A 12,682-nucleotide genomic window follows, 5' to 3' on the forward strand; every position below is an offset into this window, starting at 1 on the left:
TGATTTCCTGACAGAAGGAAACGCAGCGGAGGTTTTCTGAGCTACATCATCATCCTCCGCCTTCATCCTCTCCCACAAGCTTTTAACTCAGCATCCCCTCCGGCTTCAACTCCGTCCCATGAGTCTCCCACAGAGGTCACGACCCCTGCACTCACCGCAGATGGTGGCACAATGACGAGCTGCAACGACTCCCTGAAGGTCGACTCCCCTCTGAGACGCCCGCTGCAGCTGCCGCCGGTCCTCACAGCCCCCGAACCCCACAAATAAAACGAAAAACACTCAAAAGCCAAATGGAGTCTCGACTCGGCTACGTTGACTCAGGAAAGAGGGAACGCAATCAGGGACTTAAGATGATGCACTGAAGTGAGTCATCTGACCGAGCAGCCTTCGCCTGCAGCCACAGCGACATTTAAAGGTGAATTATGATGCAAAATGTGAATTTTGCATAAATGTGGGTCCATTTGGGTCTCACCTGCTTCTAAAAATAATCCAAAGGTTAAAAAAATAAAAACACCCAGCAACCTTTTGGCAATAAATTAATGTTTTGAAAACGAGCCATTATAAAACCTCAGCTGTTAAGTCACACTGTAGCGTTACCTAGCAACCCAAGCGGAACTCTGCCCGTTACCTAGCAACCCAAGCGGAACTCTGCCCGTTACCTAGCAACCCAAGAAGAACTCTACCCGTTACCTAGCAACCCAAGTGGAACTCTACCCGTTACCTAGCAACCCAAGCGGAACTCTACCCGTTACCTAGCAACCCAAGCGGAACTCTACCCGTTACCTAGCAACTCAATAGGAGCTCCATTTTGTTTGGTCAGCTGGTTTTACTGCTGTACAATGGCTGCTGGAAAAGGTGTTTTGTTGTTGACTTATCGTTCAGAAACTTGTTGGTTGTGAATGAGGCTCTACTAATGCTTTTCAAAGATGTATGGTTGTATAATTGTGCATCTGTTTGCAGCCATTTTTATGTGCGAGTGTAAATGCTGAGTTGTGGGCGTCACCTAAAGTGACAGAGACCCTAAAACGGCTCACTCTGAATTCACCAAACTAAAATCTTATCTAAGAATGATTTTTTGCAAAAAATTTAATGAATAGGTTTGTGTCACTCATAGATCTATCCTAACCTGTTTAAGGAAGCATTATAGGTCACCTCTGTGGTAAAAGGCATTTGGAACGTCCTGCTGCGCAGAAGCATTGAATCACTTCTGAGGATTCAAAATGAAAATTCCCACCTAACATGTTGTTCTGTCTCCTCGGTGCGTCACTTGCAGGACTTGGAGGATTAATGCTGCAGGGGGGCTGCAGGCTGGACGGCGCCTCAGCAGGCAACACTTACGACAACATGGCGAATCAGTCTGCACGGCGTGAAAACCCACGGCGTGCAGGTCCAGCGGAGACGAGTGACTCGGATTTATGACGAATGTGTTAAATGTCAGAGGAGCTGAGTTGTTACTCTGCTGTTATTCTGAGCAGGACTCACACACGGAGGTGATAAATAGCATTTATGTAATGCTGTTGTGTTACAGATTTGTTTCTGTTCACTGTGCTCATTTTCCAGTATCTGATTCACAAAGAAAAAAGCAACAATTATATAATGGTGCAAATTCACCATGAAGTGCAGCAGGTTCTGGTCGTGTCCAGATAGCTAAACTGTTTAGTTCCCTAATTATACATATTAGTTCTGCTAGCACTAATGTGCTAATCATAAATATTAATTCCACCAACACTGAAGCGTTGGTCCTAAACATCGGCTTTGCTAAGGCTAAAGGTTTATGTCAACATTCTGCTTAAAGCAAGCTAATGCTAAAGCGCTACATCAACGCGGTTTTTAATGGAAGTTTGTGACAAAAGCGCTGTGCATATGTATGCAACGAAAAGCATCTTTCTGCAATATTTCCGTCTCCGACAGACAAAACTCCCCACCTACAGAGAGCATCAGATGGTTTTGGGGAAGTTGAGGTCAAAGTTACAGGAAGCTAAAGACCATTTTTTTTGCATTATGGTATTTTTTTCGCTCTCACAAATAAAAACAGTAGCGAGACGCATTTTCAGGCTAAGCTAGTGAGTAAAGAGTCAGCAGGTACTGACCGCATGAAGTGATCCACCAGCGTGCCGACCAGTTCTCCCACCCGGTCCTGGTTGGGGCAAAGCTCGCCTTGCTGCAGACACAGCAGGACGTCGTCCTGGGAGGACGTGTGCAGCGCCACCATCTGGTCAGCCCCGCTGGTCACGCTCAGTCCTGTAAACTGTGAGAAACAAAACAAACATTTGACTGATGGCTGGCAGCAGGTTCATAAAAACTGTGAAAAATGTGAAATTTTCAAAGTCCTAAAAAAAACAAAAACCCAAAACTTAATCATGAATCACAGCAAACATGTTTTTTCTTAACAGACACAAAAAACAGCTTTTTGTCTGCAGTTTTCCACAATCCCACGGCCGTAGTTCTGGAAGAATCGGTCAAAAACAGTAACAGTGATGTTAACTCCCTCCTGCAGGGGGCAGTATTTATTCCTTCTACTCTGTTGCTTCAATTCAAGTTATAGTCTGTGATAAATATTTACCGTTAAATTGGTAAAGTGAGAATATTGCAAACTTCATTGAAAATATTTCTTAAGTACAAACGATCACAAAATCCTGGAGGAACTGAATAATAACTGACATACAGCGCCCTCTACAGGCATCCTGGTGAACTACCAGTTCTATTTAGATGTACTTCAAGTTTATCTGAGTGTCCATTAAACTTTACTGACTTTTTAGAGGCCAGTTTCTCTCAGCCACTATCTAATTTAGAAAAAACAAGAGAACTTATCCTTAAACTGAGAAATGTGATTGTCACAAAAAAATCTGCAGGTTTACAGTTAGAGCAATAATTACAGATTTAAACCAGCTGGATAAAGAAAATTTAATATGGTTTTGCTCAACTGCATCTGAAAAACAAATGTTATGACATTAAAGGTTGGATTATTTAACTCTATCACTGCCAGCATTGTGGAGGAGGTCCAACACGCGGCCCCCGAACCGTTTCAAGGCGAAGTGGGACCAGATTCGGCCGGCGGCTCAGGTGTGGCGGTGCAGTAAGGGAGAAACTGTGACCCAGTTAGAGAAACGCACAGATTTACAGAAGGAAGAGAGAAAGTGGGAGCGCTGTTAGAGAACGAGACAGAGTGGATTATAATCCTCTTACAGATCACTCAGGTTAATCCAGACAGGACAACAATGAGCTGGATGTCCCCGAGACGTCAAGGCCGACCCGTTCCCTCAGCGCTTATTCAGCGCTTTCCAACCCATTTCCTCTCCAATCTGAAGCTCAGCCTTTAAATCTCAGACAGTAAATCTCACATTTCAGGTCTCAATTCTCCCCAAACATTTTATAGTAGTGATTCTAATATAATCACTGTTAGACAGACAGGTCAGAAAATATCAGCAACATCTCATGAAAGTCCTCATCCGTTGGGGTTTTTATTCTGTTGAGTTTTAATGGCGGCCATCTTTAAAGCACTTTATGACCTGATCACCAGCAGAGTGAGAACACCGGTAAAAACAGGAGCTTTATCATCCAGGTGAGTTAACGCAGCGTCTTTAAATCCAGACGTTAAAGAAGCAACTGGTGCTACATGGGAAGGGTCAAAGGTCATCTGAACCCAGAGTCGATTTCGCTCCACTTTTGTTTCTGCTGCTCAGCCTGAGCAAAGCGCCGGCCGCGATCTTCAGCCGCATAATGAGGGTTTTTCACCCTGCGGCTCAAACAGCTGTGTTGACTCATTATGCAGGCGCTAGGTGTTAGCGCTAGGTGTTAGCCCGCGGTGGAGTTAGCATTAGCTGTGATGCAGAACCGTCATGATCACAGGAGCAGAAAGAAAACCTTCAGATTTAAGATTAAACTACAAATATTCCCTCAGTTTTATGATATTAAAGTTAAACCAAACTTACAGCTTGTGTTCAATACCAGAGATTAAATTTAATTTATTATTATTACCGTATTATTATTATTATTATTATTATTAACAAAAATGTGGAGAACAAACCAAAAATGGTCTTTGATGTCAGAATGTTTATTGCTTTTGATGGCTGTTTGATGTTACTTTAACTCTGCTGTCAAATAAATTGTTCTGGTTTCTTTATTATTTTGTAAAAGTGTAAAAAGGGAAGCAGAGACGTTCAAAGGAGTTTATATTTGATCTTATCCAAATAAACAAACTAAAACTAAACTAAATGTCTGTGTGGGACGCAGGAACATCCTAAACAAAACAGTAATGAGTCAGTTTACTTCTGTGTAATTGAATATAAAAGGCAAATATAAAACAGAGGTTAACATGTTAGAAACCAAAATAAAATCTAATTTAAAGCTCAGATGAAATAAATGGACCTTTCCTTCCAGAACCGGACGACCTGAGAGACCTCTGGTCCAGTTTCTTACATCAGCCCACAAACTGAACCAGTTAATGGAAACTTTACACTCTGAGCCACATCAGGTCCAAAAGAACCACTCAGAAACTCTCCATAACCAGCTGATCAGATTAATAATCAGATTAATAATGAGGTTGTTACTGGGCTGATTTATCGGCTCCAGAGGTGTTGCAGGTGATTTGGTTGCACAGGAAACGGAGTCTGACCCACATCGGTTCGGTCCGGATCTGGGTCTGCAGCTGCGGCCCACAGAGGGTTTTATTTTTGGCCTCTGGATGTAAAAACGATTGAAGATTGAAGCGGAGCTGGACAGCAGCGGGAAGGAAAATGGATCACAAAGTAGCATGAAGAGTTTTCACGCCCCTTAAAGTTTCCCTTCTGCCAACAACTTGATGCAGCTCAGAAATGATCACGATTCAGTTCAACACATTTAATTTAGGGCTTTGATTTCCAGTATGAATATTTTTGCGAGGCGCTGCAGCAGATTTTTAATGAGATTTAATGATTAAAAACAAAAACACAGAGAGTAACGACGCCTTCATCCCTGGAGATGAATCACTGGTGAGTGACTTTATCCACAGGAGAGCCTGCTAACGCGGCGCGGTTTACTGAGCTCACTCACCGAGTCCAGAGGAAACCTTTTCAGAACCTTGTACTGCTTCTTCGGCTCCAATTTGTAGACGAACTTGTCCGTGACGAGCAGCGCTCGGTCTGTGCTTTTGTTGAATCTGTTCATCTGCAGAGAACAGAAGGAACATTTCTGAGCTCCTCATGCAGCTCGCTGGCGTTTAAAAATCTAAATCAATGAGCTGCAAAAATATAACATTTAACAAGAATTTAAGTTTCTGGTGCAAACACCAAGAAACGAGACTAAAATATTGAGTTTAATGTTCTAATTTAATGCTAATCGCTAAAACAAAGATGAAACCCCACTGAAGCTTCAAATCCAGTTTTACTGCATCAACATTTTCATTTTTAGCATATCTTCACGTTTTGACCTTTAATTTAGCAGTTAGTGCTAAAGGAGAACATCTCACAGATTTGTGGAAACGGCGATGAAACCTTTGACCCCAACGGGAGCCGTACCTTCCTGCAGAAAGCAGAGAAGACGACCTGGCCGTAGCCGTCCTTGTTCTTCAGCTCTTTGGAGACTCTGATGAAGGCAGCGCTGGTGTGAGGACAGTCCCGCACCTGCAGTGACCAAACGGCTGCATTAGCATGTCGGCTGCAGCAGCTGCAGCTGCAGCAGCTGCAGCACCGTCAGGTCTGACCTTTCCCAGACCCTGAAGCCTTTTATGGCATTAATACCAGGAGCAGCAGATCAAAGCTGGGCGCCGGTGTCACGAGACCAGAGAGGAGCCGACGAAACGTCAGATTTTATTTCAGAGTTAGAGGATCTCGGGCTGTTTTGTATTTTAAGGTGCATGAATGGTCAGAAGTCCAGATTGAGACAGAAAAGGGAGAAAAGGTGATGATTCAGTTTAGTTCAGGTCATTTTCTCAGAACCTAAAGGAAATGGGTTGTTCTGCATTTTATTAGTTTAATCTTAATTTAATCTCATAATTGTTGAGCTTTAAAAATAAACAATGCAAAAACTAAAGACAGCCAGTTGGACAGATGGAAATCATAACCTAACTGTCCAAACTTTATTTACCTTTTTCTGATCCACGTTTATCCAAAAGGTCAGAAAACTTCAGTAGATTCTGTAAAATGAAACCGATTCGTTCTGGATGCACCTTTACTGTATTTTATTTATCTGGTAACGCTGAACCAGTACAGAACAATCAACAAACAGCTTCACTGGTTTGGTCAAACATGTAAAAAATCCTTTCATTTGTTCAGTCGGTGGGATTAGATTAGAGGTATCTTCTTTCAAATGGTTCAGAAAGTCATTAGGACTTTTAAATACAATGTAAAATAATAAATACAGTATAGAAATAGACTGAACAGATCTGTCGATATGGATCAGGATCATTGATCTGGACGTGTTTTGGGATTTTGGAACCGATACAGATATTAATATCGAATCACTGCGTTTTTATTTCGTTAGTAGTAATTAACTAGAAACACCTTAATGACTTTCACATTTTAAAGATTGCAATTCCCAGTAAACCCAGTTCTCGGTTTATCGGCGCCGATTCTCTTAATTTTAGGAGATTATGTGAAGCCGATTTTATCCACCGGTTTTATCTTCCTCACCAAAAGTCTAAAAATCTCTTCTGCTCTGCAGTGAGAGGTGGGACCGGCCCACTGATACCAACTCAGAAACGTTCTTGATTTTTTTAACAACGCTTTAGACAAAAAAAATAAATAAATTGATATTGGCTAAAGACGGAATCGTCGGGTCCGGCTGGTTAAAGGTCAGCCAGAAACAGCAGGACCGCAGTTAGCTTCTCTGAGTTCCTGGTCGGTGATAAATCAGCTGCTCTGATGTTTTGTTTTCATCCCTCTGAAAACGTTCGCCTTCAGACGCGTTCAGGTCGTGATTCGGGATCAGAGTGGGTCACTGGGGAACGGCTGCGTCACATGAAGCCCCCAGGCGGCCGGCGAGTCACGGGCCGGCCGCCTGGGGGACGAGCGGAGCGGCTCAGGCCTCGGTCACGCTGCAGCGGCCTGCGGGCGAATCCACAGCCACCAACAAACCTCAGATCAGCAGCTAACTGGGAACCAGCGGGACTCATCAGAGGGAGCCGGGCCGGCCCGAGGCGCGTCACCTGAGCCGCATACATCCAGAACAACAGAGAGTTTTCTGTGATCCGTTACACTGCTGGTCATTCAGGGCTTGTTTACCGAGACCAGGGGAAGTTCAGCCTGCAGCAGGAAACAAACTCAGCGGATTTTCCCTGTTTTTACTCTGAAAATGTTTTTACTCTGAAAATGTTTTTACTCTGAAAATGTTTTTACTCTGAAAATGTTTCAGGTCAAACCCACATGGAGCAAAGTGATGCGGAGCAACACTTTAAAAATGTGCTTTTAATCCATTAATATGCTTAATATGCTGATTTTTCCTAATTTAATTAGTCAATCTGTTTTTCATTGTATTTTATATTTTATCTTTTTTAATTTGTGCCTGTGTGTTTAAATATAACTGGTTGAAACCATCTCAAGTCGCTTGTGCGTCAGATTTACGGTCGTACCAGAAACACAACTCAAAGGTTCCAGGACGGGACTTTACTGTGCAAAAAACAAAACATGCAATAAATTGGAATAAAATTTTAACACCATAAAATGAATTAATCAACCAAAGTTATCAGGTTAAAGTCCAGAGTTTTAAGTTAAATAAAACGTTCTCACGCTCGACAGGTAGTCTCTCTCCCAGGCCCGGCCGACGCCCCAGTCCTTCCTCTCCCCGCTCAGAGACGTCAGCGCCGCCACTTTGGCTCGAACCTCCAACATGTCGGACGGAGGAATGTTCTTCACGATCTGCCGCGCCCACCACCTGGAAACAACAACCAAACACAACTCTGAAACTCGCCAGCTGGATTTTTAGCTCGTTAACTAAATCATTTTTCTTTTTAAATTGTCTTGAAAACTAAATATCTACCTTCAAGCAGAAATATGTGGCTTGCTAAGTAAATTATTGATTTGAAGCTAAATATTTAGTTAGCCAACTAAATATTTAGCTTCAAATATTCCAAACATGTTGCTTGATGACTATCTTTGAGATAAATATTTAGCTGAAGTAAATATTCAATCTGAAGCTAAACATTTATCGTGGTAAATAAATATTTAGCTTCAAGCTAAATATCTGGTTGCTAACTAGATATTTGTCTTGAAGATAAGTATGTTTCTTTCTGGGTACATTTTTAGTTTGAAGCTGAACATTTAGCATGTTGGGTTCCTGATGTTCTTCTGCAGCGCAGACTCTCATAAATTCACCAGCTGTGGATTTAAATAAATGTGGTTCAGCTGCCTTTGTCCGGTTTGCAGCCGTCGTCTCTCACCTGCGATGCAGCATGGTGGTGATGCTGTGAAACTGGGCCAGAGCTGCAGGCGGCGCCGGCCACTCCACGCTCTTCCCGTAGTCCGGCATCGTCCGCACGCTCACGAACCGGCGCTCCACCTCCCAGAAGTGGGCCTTGACCTTGTAGCGCTTGTAGCATCCCATGATGGTGTAGATGGCGCGCATCCGCCTGCAGCGCAGGCGAGCGAGAGCGCCTCGCCAAACCTGATGGGCGAGGGAATGAAAGAATTCACCCATGGAAACGTTTTCCTTCCTTTGGATCCAGACTGATGAAAGTAGGTCAGGGAGGAGACTGGGAGCCTGGTAACATAACTGATCTGGATCTCATTAATTTTCACAATTATTGTTGCAAGAAATTAGGATTCAAAGTGTCAGAAGCACCTATTCATGAGACAGACTGATGGGAAACGCCTGTAATTGGAGTAAATTATCTCTGAATGGGTTAATTAGGCTGTCAGATCAGAACATGCTCATCAGAAACAGGGAAGGTTTCAGCAGCAATGTGAAGCGTCAGGAAGATGAAGGACCTTCTGCAGGAAGAGCACCAGGATGGGGACCAGCGTGTTTCTCTCCTGCTCCAGGGTGAAGAGCGTCCGCGGCGTCCGAACAAACAGCTTCGTCTGGCCGTACGCCACGTCGCCCTGGAAACCGTGCTGCGTGATGATGGCCTCCACCGCCTCCCGGTCCGTGGCCATCAGGTGGTTCGGCCAGGTGTACTCGCACGTCATCTTATACCTGAACATTAGCAAATCTCATCATTAGTACAATATCTGCTTTTATGAGCCAAAACACAGAGGAACTCGTTATTTTGGGTAAAATTGGATCAAATTGTTCTGTGAACTGAACTGATTTCCACTTTATTTAAAAAACAATTAAAGAATCAGTTCATGAAACATCAGATCTGCAAACATTTTGAAGAATAAACGTCTGTCGTGTGTTTTGCCATCCAAGTGAAAAATTAGTTTTAATTACTTCTTGGATTTTCTATAACTGTGTTCTAGTTTCCTCTTTTGCACTTATATATATTTATTTATCCAGCTCTACTTGTGAGGAACATAAAGAAACATTTAAATTTTTGCAGAGTCTGACAGAACTGCAAATTAAAAATATATTTAAAAAGAAAAAGTGTTGCTACCATCTAGTGTCTGAGGTCATCCAGACCGCGACCCCTCTGTTAAAACCTGACGGTCTGATCTCACGCAGCGCTGCGGCCGCCTTACCGCTGCAGGAAGCGAGGGTACTGCTGCCTGTAGGCGAAGCCGGCCCGGCGGACCATCACGTTCTCCAGCAGACCCAGGTACGCCACCTGGTGCTGGCAGCGCGCGTCGTCGAACAGCACCGGAGACTTCATCTCGTTGGGTTTTATGCATCGCACGTAGTACGGCTCCTTAGAAAGAAAACACAAACTGTTAATGACGCCTCACCTGACTCTACAGGTCACCTTTTTTTTTTTTTTTCCCCCCACTAGGGGGTCCTTTTTGTGGCTCTAGTGTCCCTTTTTTCATAGTAGGCTGACAGGAGAGGGGGGAAGGAGAGGGGGAGAAGACATGCAGCAAATGTCGTCGGGTCCGGGAATCGAACCCGCGACGGCCGAGTCGAGGACTGAAGGCCTCCAAACGTGGGGCGCGCTAACCTCTACGCCACCAGAGCACGCCCCAATACAGGTCACCTTTGATGCTTCCCTGAACAGGTTAGGACGGGTCTACGACGGCCTATCCAAAACATGTTCATTACTTTTGTGCACAAAATCATTCCTAGATAATCAGATCTGCTCAGTTCTGCCTCCGTCACTTTAAATCCAAACAAGCTGCAGCAATAATACAAATGTACATCCTTGAAAAGCAGAAGTGGAGCCTTCTACACAACCAGCAAGAATTCAGCCAGCGGTTTCTGGATGGAAAGTCAACAACAAAACTCCAGCAGCCATTGTACAGCACATACAGCGGAGAAACCACCTGACCAAAAGCACTGGAGTTCCACGGGGGTTGCTAGGTAACGGGTGGAACTCCACGGGGGTTGCTAGGTAACGGGTGGAACTCCACGGGGGTTGCTAGGTAACGGGTGGAACTCCACGGGGGTTGCTAGGTAACGGGTGGAACTCCACGGGGGTTGCTAGGTAACGGGTGGAGCTCCACGGGGGTTGCTAGGTAACGGGTGGAGCTCCACGGGGGTTGCTAGGTAACGGGTGGAACTCCACGGGGGTTGCTAGGTAACGGGTGGAACTCCACGGGGGTTGCTAGGTAACGGGTGGAGCTCCACGGGGGTTGCTAGGTAACGGAGCAGTGCTAAGTAATGTGACTCAACATTCCAGGTTTTTTTTCCAGCTAACAAAAAAACATTAATTTTTACCTAAAAACAGGGGGAGTTTTTTAAGCGCTTGTGCTGAGGACGCGACGTCACGCTGCAACTTGTCGACTATTGTTCCCTTTCTGAATAAAATCACTTAATCAGGCCTTTTCTAACATTCCATACTACAAATTAAGTAATAAAAGTAAAAATATAATTTGTGCTGACATCGTATCTGGTCAATACGACTCATTTTTATTCTTCAGGATTTGATTCAGAGTTTCTTTCATAATGACAGTTATGGAGGACATTTGTATTTTGTTTTAACCTTACTCTCAGACATATATTTCCTGTTGTAATTATTGTTACCTTGCTTTGTTTTATTGAATTGTGCAGCACTTTTGTGAATGTGAAACATGTTTTTATGTTTATACGCGGACGGAGCTCCAACCATCATCCAGTGCTGCCCGATCCGTTCACCTGTCAGAGACTCCAGCTGGACTTTCTCTGCTGTTGCCCATAAATAAACTGAAAACGCACCGAGGCTCAGGCTGAGTGCACTGACCTGCATCAGATGCTGCAGCTGAGCCTCGTCTCACATGCAGCCTAATTAGCAGAGCATCAAACTGAACAACACTCACAAGACGGAAATAAAAATATCAAGGAAACGATACGAGAGGAAACGTCTAGAGCAACGCGTCCTCCCAACCTGACCTGGATGAAAAATAAAGGTGGAGTTTCCTTTATTCTCCACCTCAGAAACATGGAGGCAGATGCTGCAGATGCTGCAGCAGCCCGACAGCAGCGCGGCCCAGAATAACAGCAGGAAGTGTCAGACTTCAGGCCGTCAGACGGGTTCAGCCAGGAGAGGCGAGCGCCCCGCTCTGTGCAACACGCTTCTCCCTCCCCTCAGCCAGGAGAAAACAAGTCAGAAAAAGGTTCCTGTCAAACAGCAGGAGGAGTTTTAACGTCTGGCTGCTGCAGATCTATGTTCAGGGAATGTTAAACACATTGTCAGCACCGGTTTTTGAAAAAATATGACTGAATTAGCAAAGCAAACATCCAGAGTTCAAAATTTCTAAAATATATATTTCTGTACGACAGAGAATCAGAGCCAGGCAAAAAACTAAGAAAAGAAAAAGATTTTCTATTATAAGAATAAAGTCATAATACAACAAGAAAAAAGTTGTAAGAGAATAAAGTTGTAATAATAATATGAGAAAGTCATAATAAAAGAAACGGCCTGACCCAAATATTCCGTCTTTACAGGAAGTTTTATTCTTTCTGCGCCGCCGTCGCTCTCTGGGTCTCACCTTGCAGGCCAGCTTATCAACCAAAGCCACGATGGAGTTTTTGAAAAGCGTCGCAGCGGTCAAAGGTCGCTTGGTGACCTCTGTGATGCTCAGCTGACCATCTGGCCACATTTCCTTCAGGACCGGATTCGAACTGTTAGAGAGAGAAAAAAGTGAATCCAACAAAAACTGAGACTCGTTTCTTCAGCGACCCAGAAACTGGACTGGCCAGAGCAGCTTTTGATTTTATTTTTTGAAAATGGTGTTTTTGTCACCCTGACTCCTTTTGATGTACCTGTTGTACATGAGACGCTTGAAATCTTGGAAAAGGAGGTCCTTGTTTTTGTCCAGAAAACCCTCAACAGAATATCTGCAACACAGAAAGAAAGAAATGAGACAGAAAAACTGTAACAAGTTCAGGAGAATCAGAATTCAATCTGCTGCCACAGAAAAAAGATCAGAAAAATCATCAATAACCAACAAAATACAGGAAGATCTTCCACTGAACCTTCATCAGGCCTCAACCAGGAAAACAGAAAAATGTTCAGTGTTTCCACTGATTTAATTTATTTATAGAAAAGACGAGTTTCCCTGTAAATGTAGTTAGAGAGTTGAAAGGTCAAAGTAAAGTTATCTGCAGGGAAACAGAAGAAAAGTTCAGCAGGTTGAATAAACTGGAAACATGAGCCAGTTTTTATTTCACTCTTATTTTAAAATAAAATCTTTTTTAT

The 12,682-nt window shown here is 43.6% G+C and overlaps 1 protein-coding gene across 1 annotated transcript in view; it reads right to left on the reverse strand.

Moving 5' to 3' along the window:
- Positions 1–12,682, reverse strand: part of myo1g (myosin IG) — a 41,777-nt gene that overhangs the window by 10,743 nt on the left and 18,352 nt on the right. The window contains exons 14-22 of the mRNA XM_044138824.1: positions 12,247–12,321; positions 11,973–12,105; positions 9,594–9,760; positions 8,901–9,108; positions 8,354–8,577; positions 7,704–7,848; positions 5,496–5,600; positions 5,032–5,145; positions 2,091–2,248 (exon numbers count right to left, since the gene is read on the reverse strand). Of these exons, the coding sequence (XP_043994759.1) occupies positions 2,091–2,248; positions 5,032–5,145; positions 5,496–5,600; positions 7,704–7,848; positions 8,354–8,577; positions 8,901–9,108; positions 9,594–9,760; positions 11,973–12,105; positions 12,247–12,321 (1,329 nt within the window). The remainder of the gene's footprint in view (positions 1–2,090; positions 2,249–5,031; positions 5,146–5,495; positions 5,601–7,703; positions 7,849–8,353; positions 8,578–8,900; positions 9,109–9,593; positions 9,761–11,972; positions 12,106–12,246; positions 12,322–12,682) is intronic.

The sequence above is a fragment of the Gambusia affinis genome, linkage group LG14 (assembly GCF_019740435.1).
Source record: "Gambusia affinis linkage group LG14, SWU_Gaff_1.0, whole genome shotgun sequence".
Lineage (NCBI taxonomy): Eukaryota > Metazoa > Chordata > Actinopteri > Cyprinodontiformes > Poeciliidae > Gambusia > Gambusia affinis.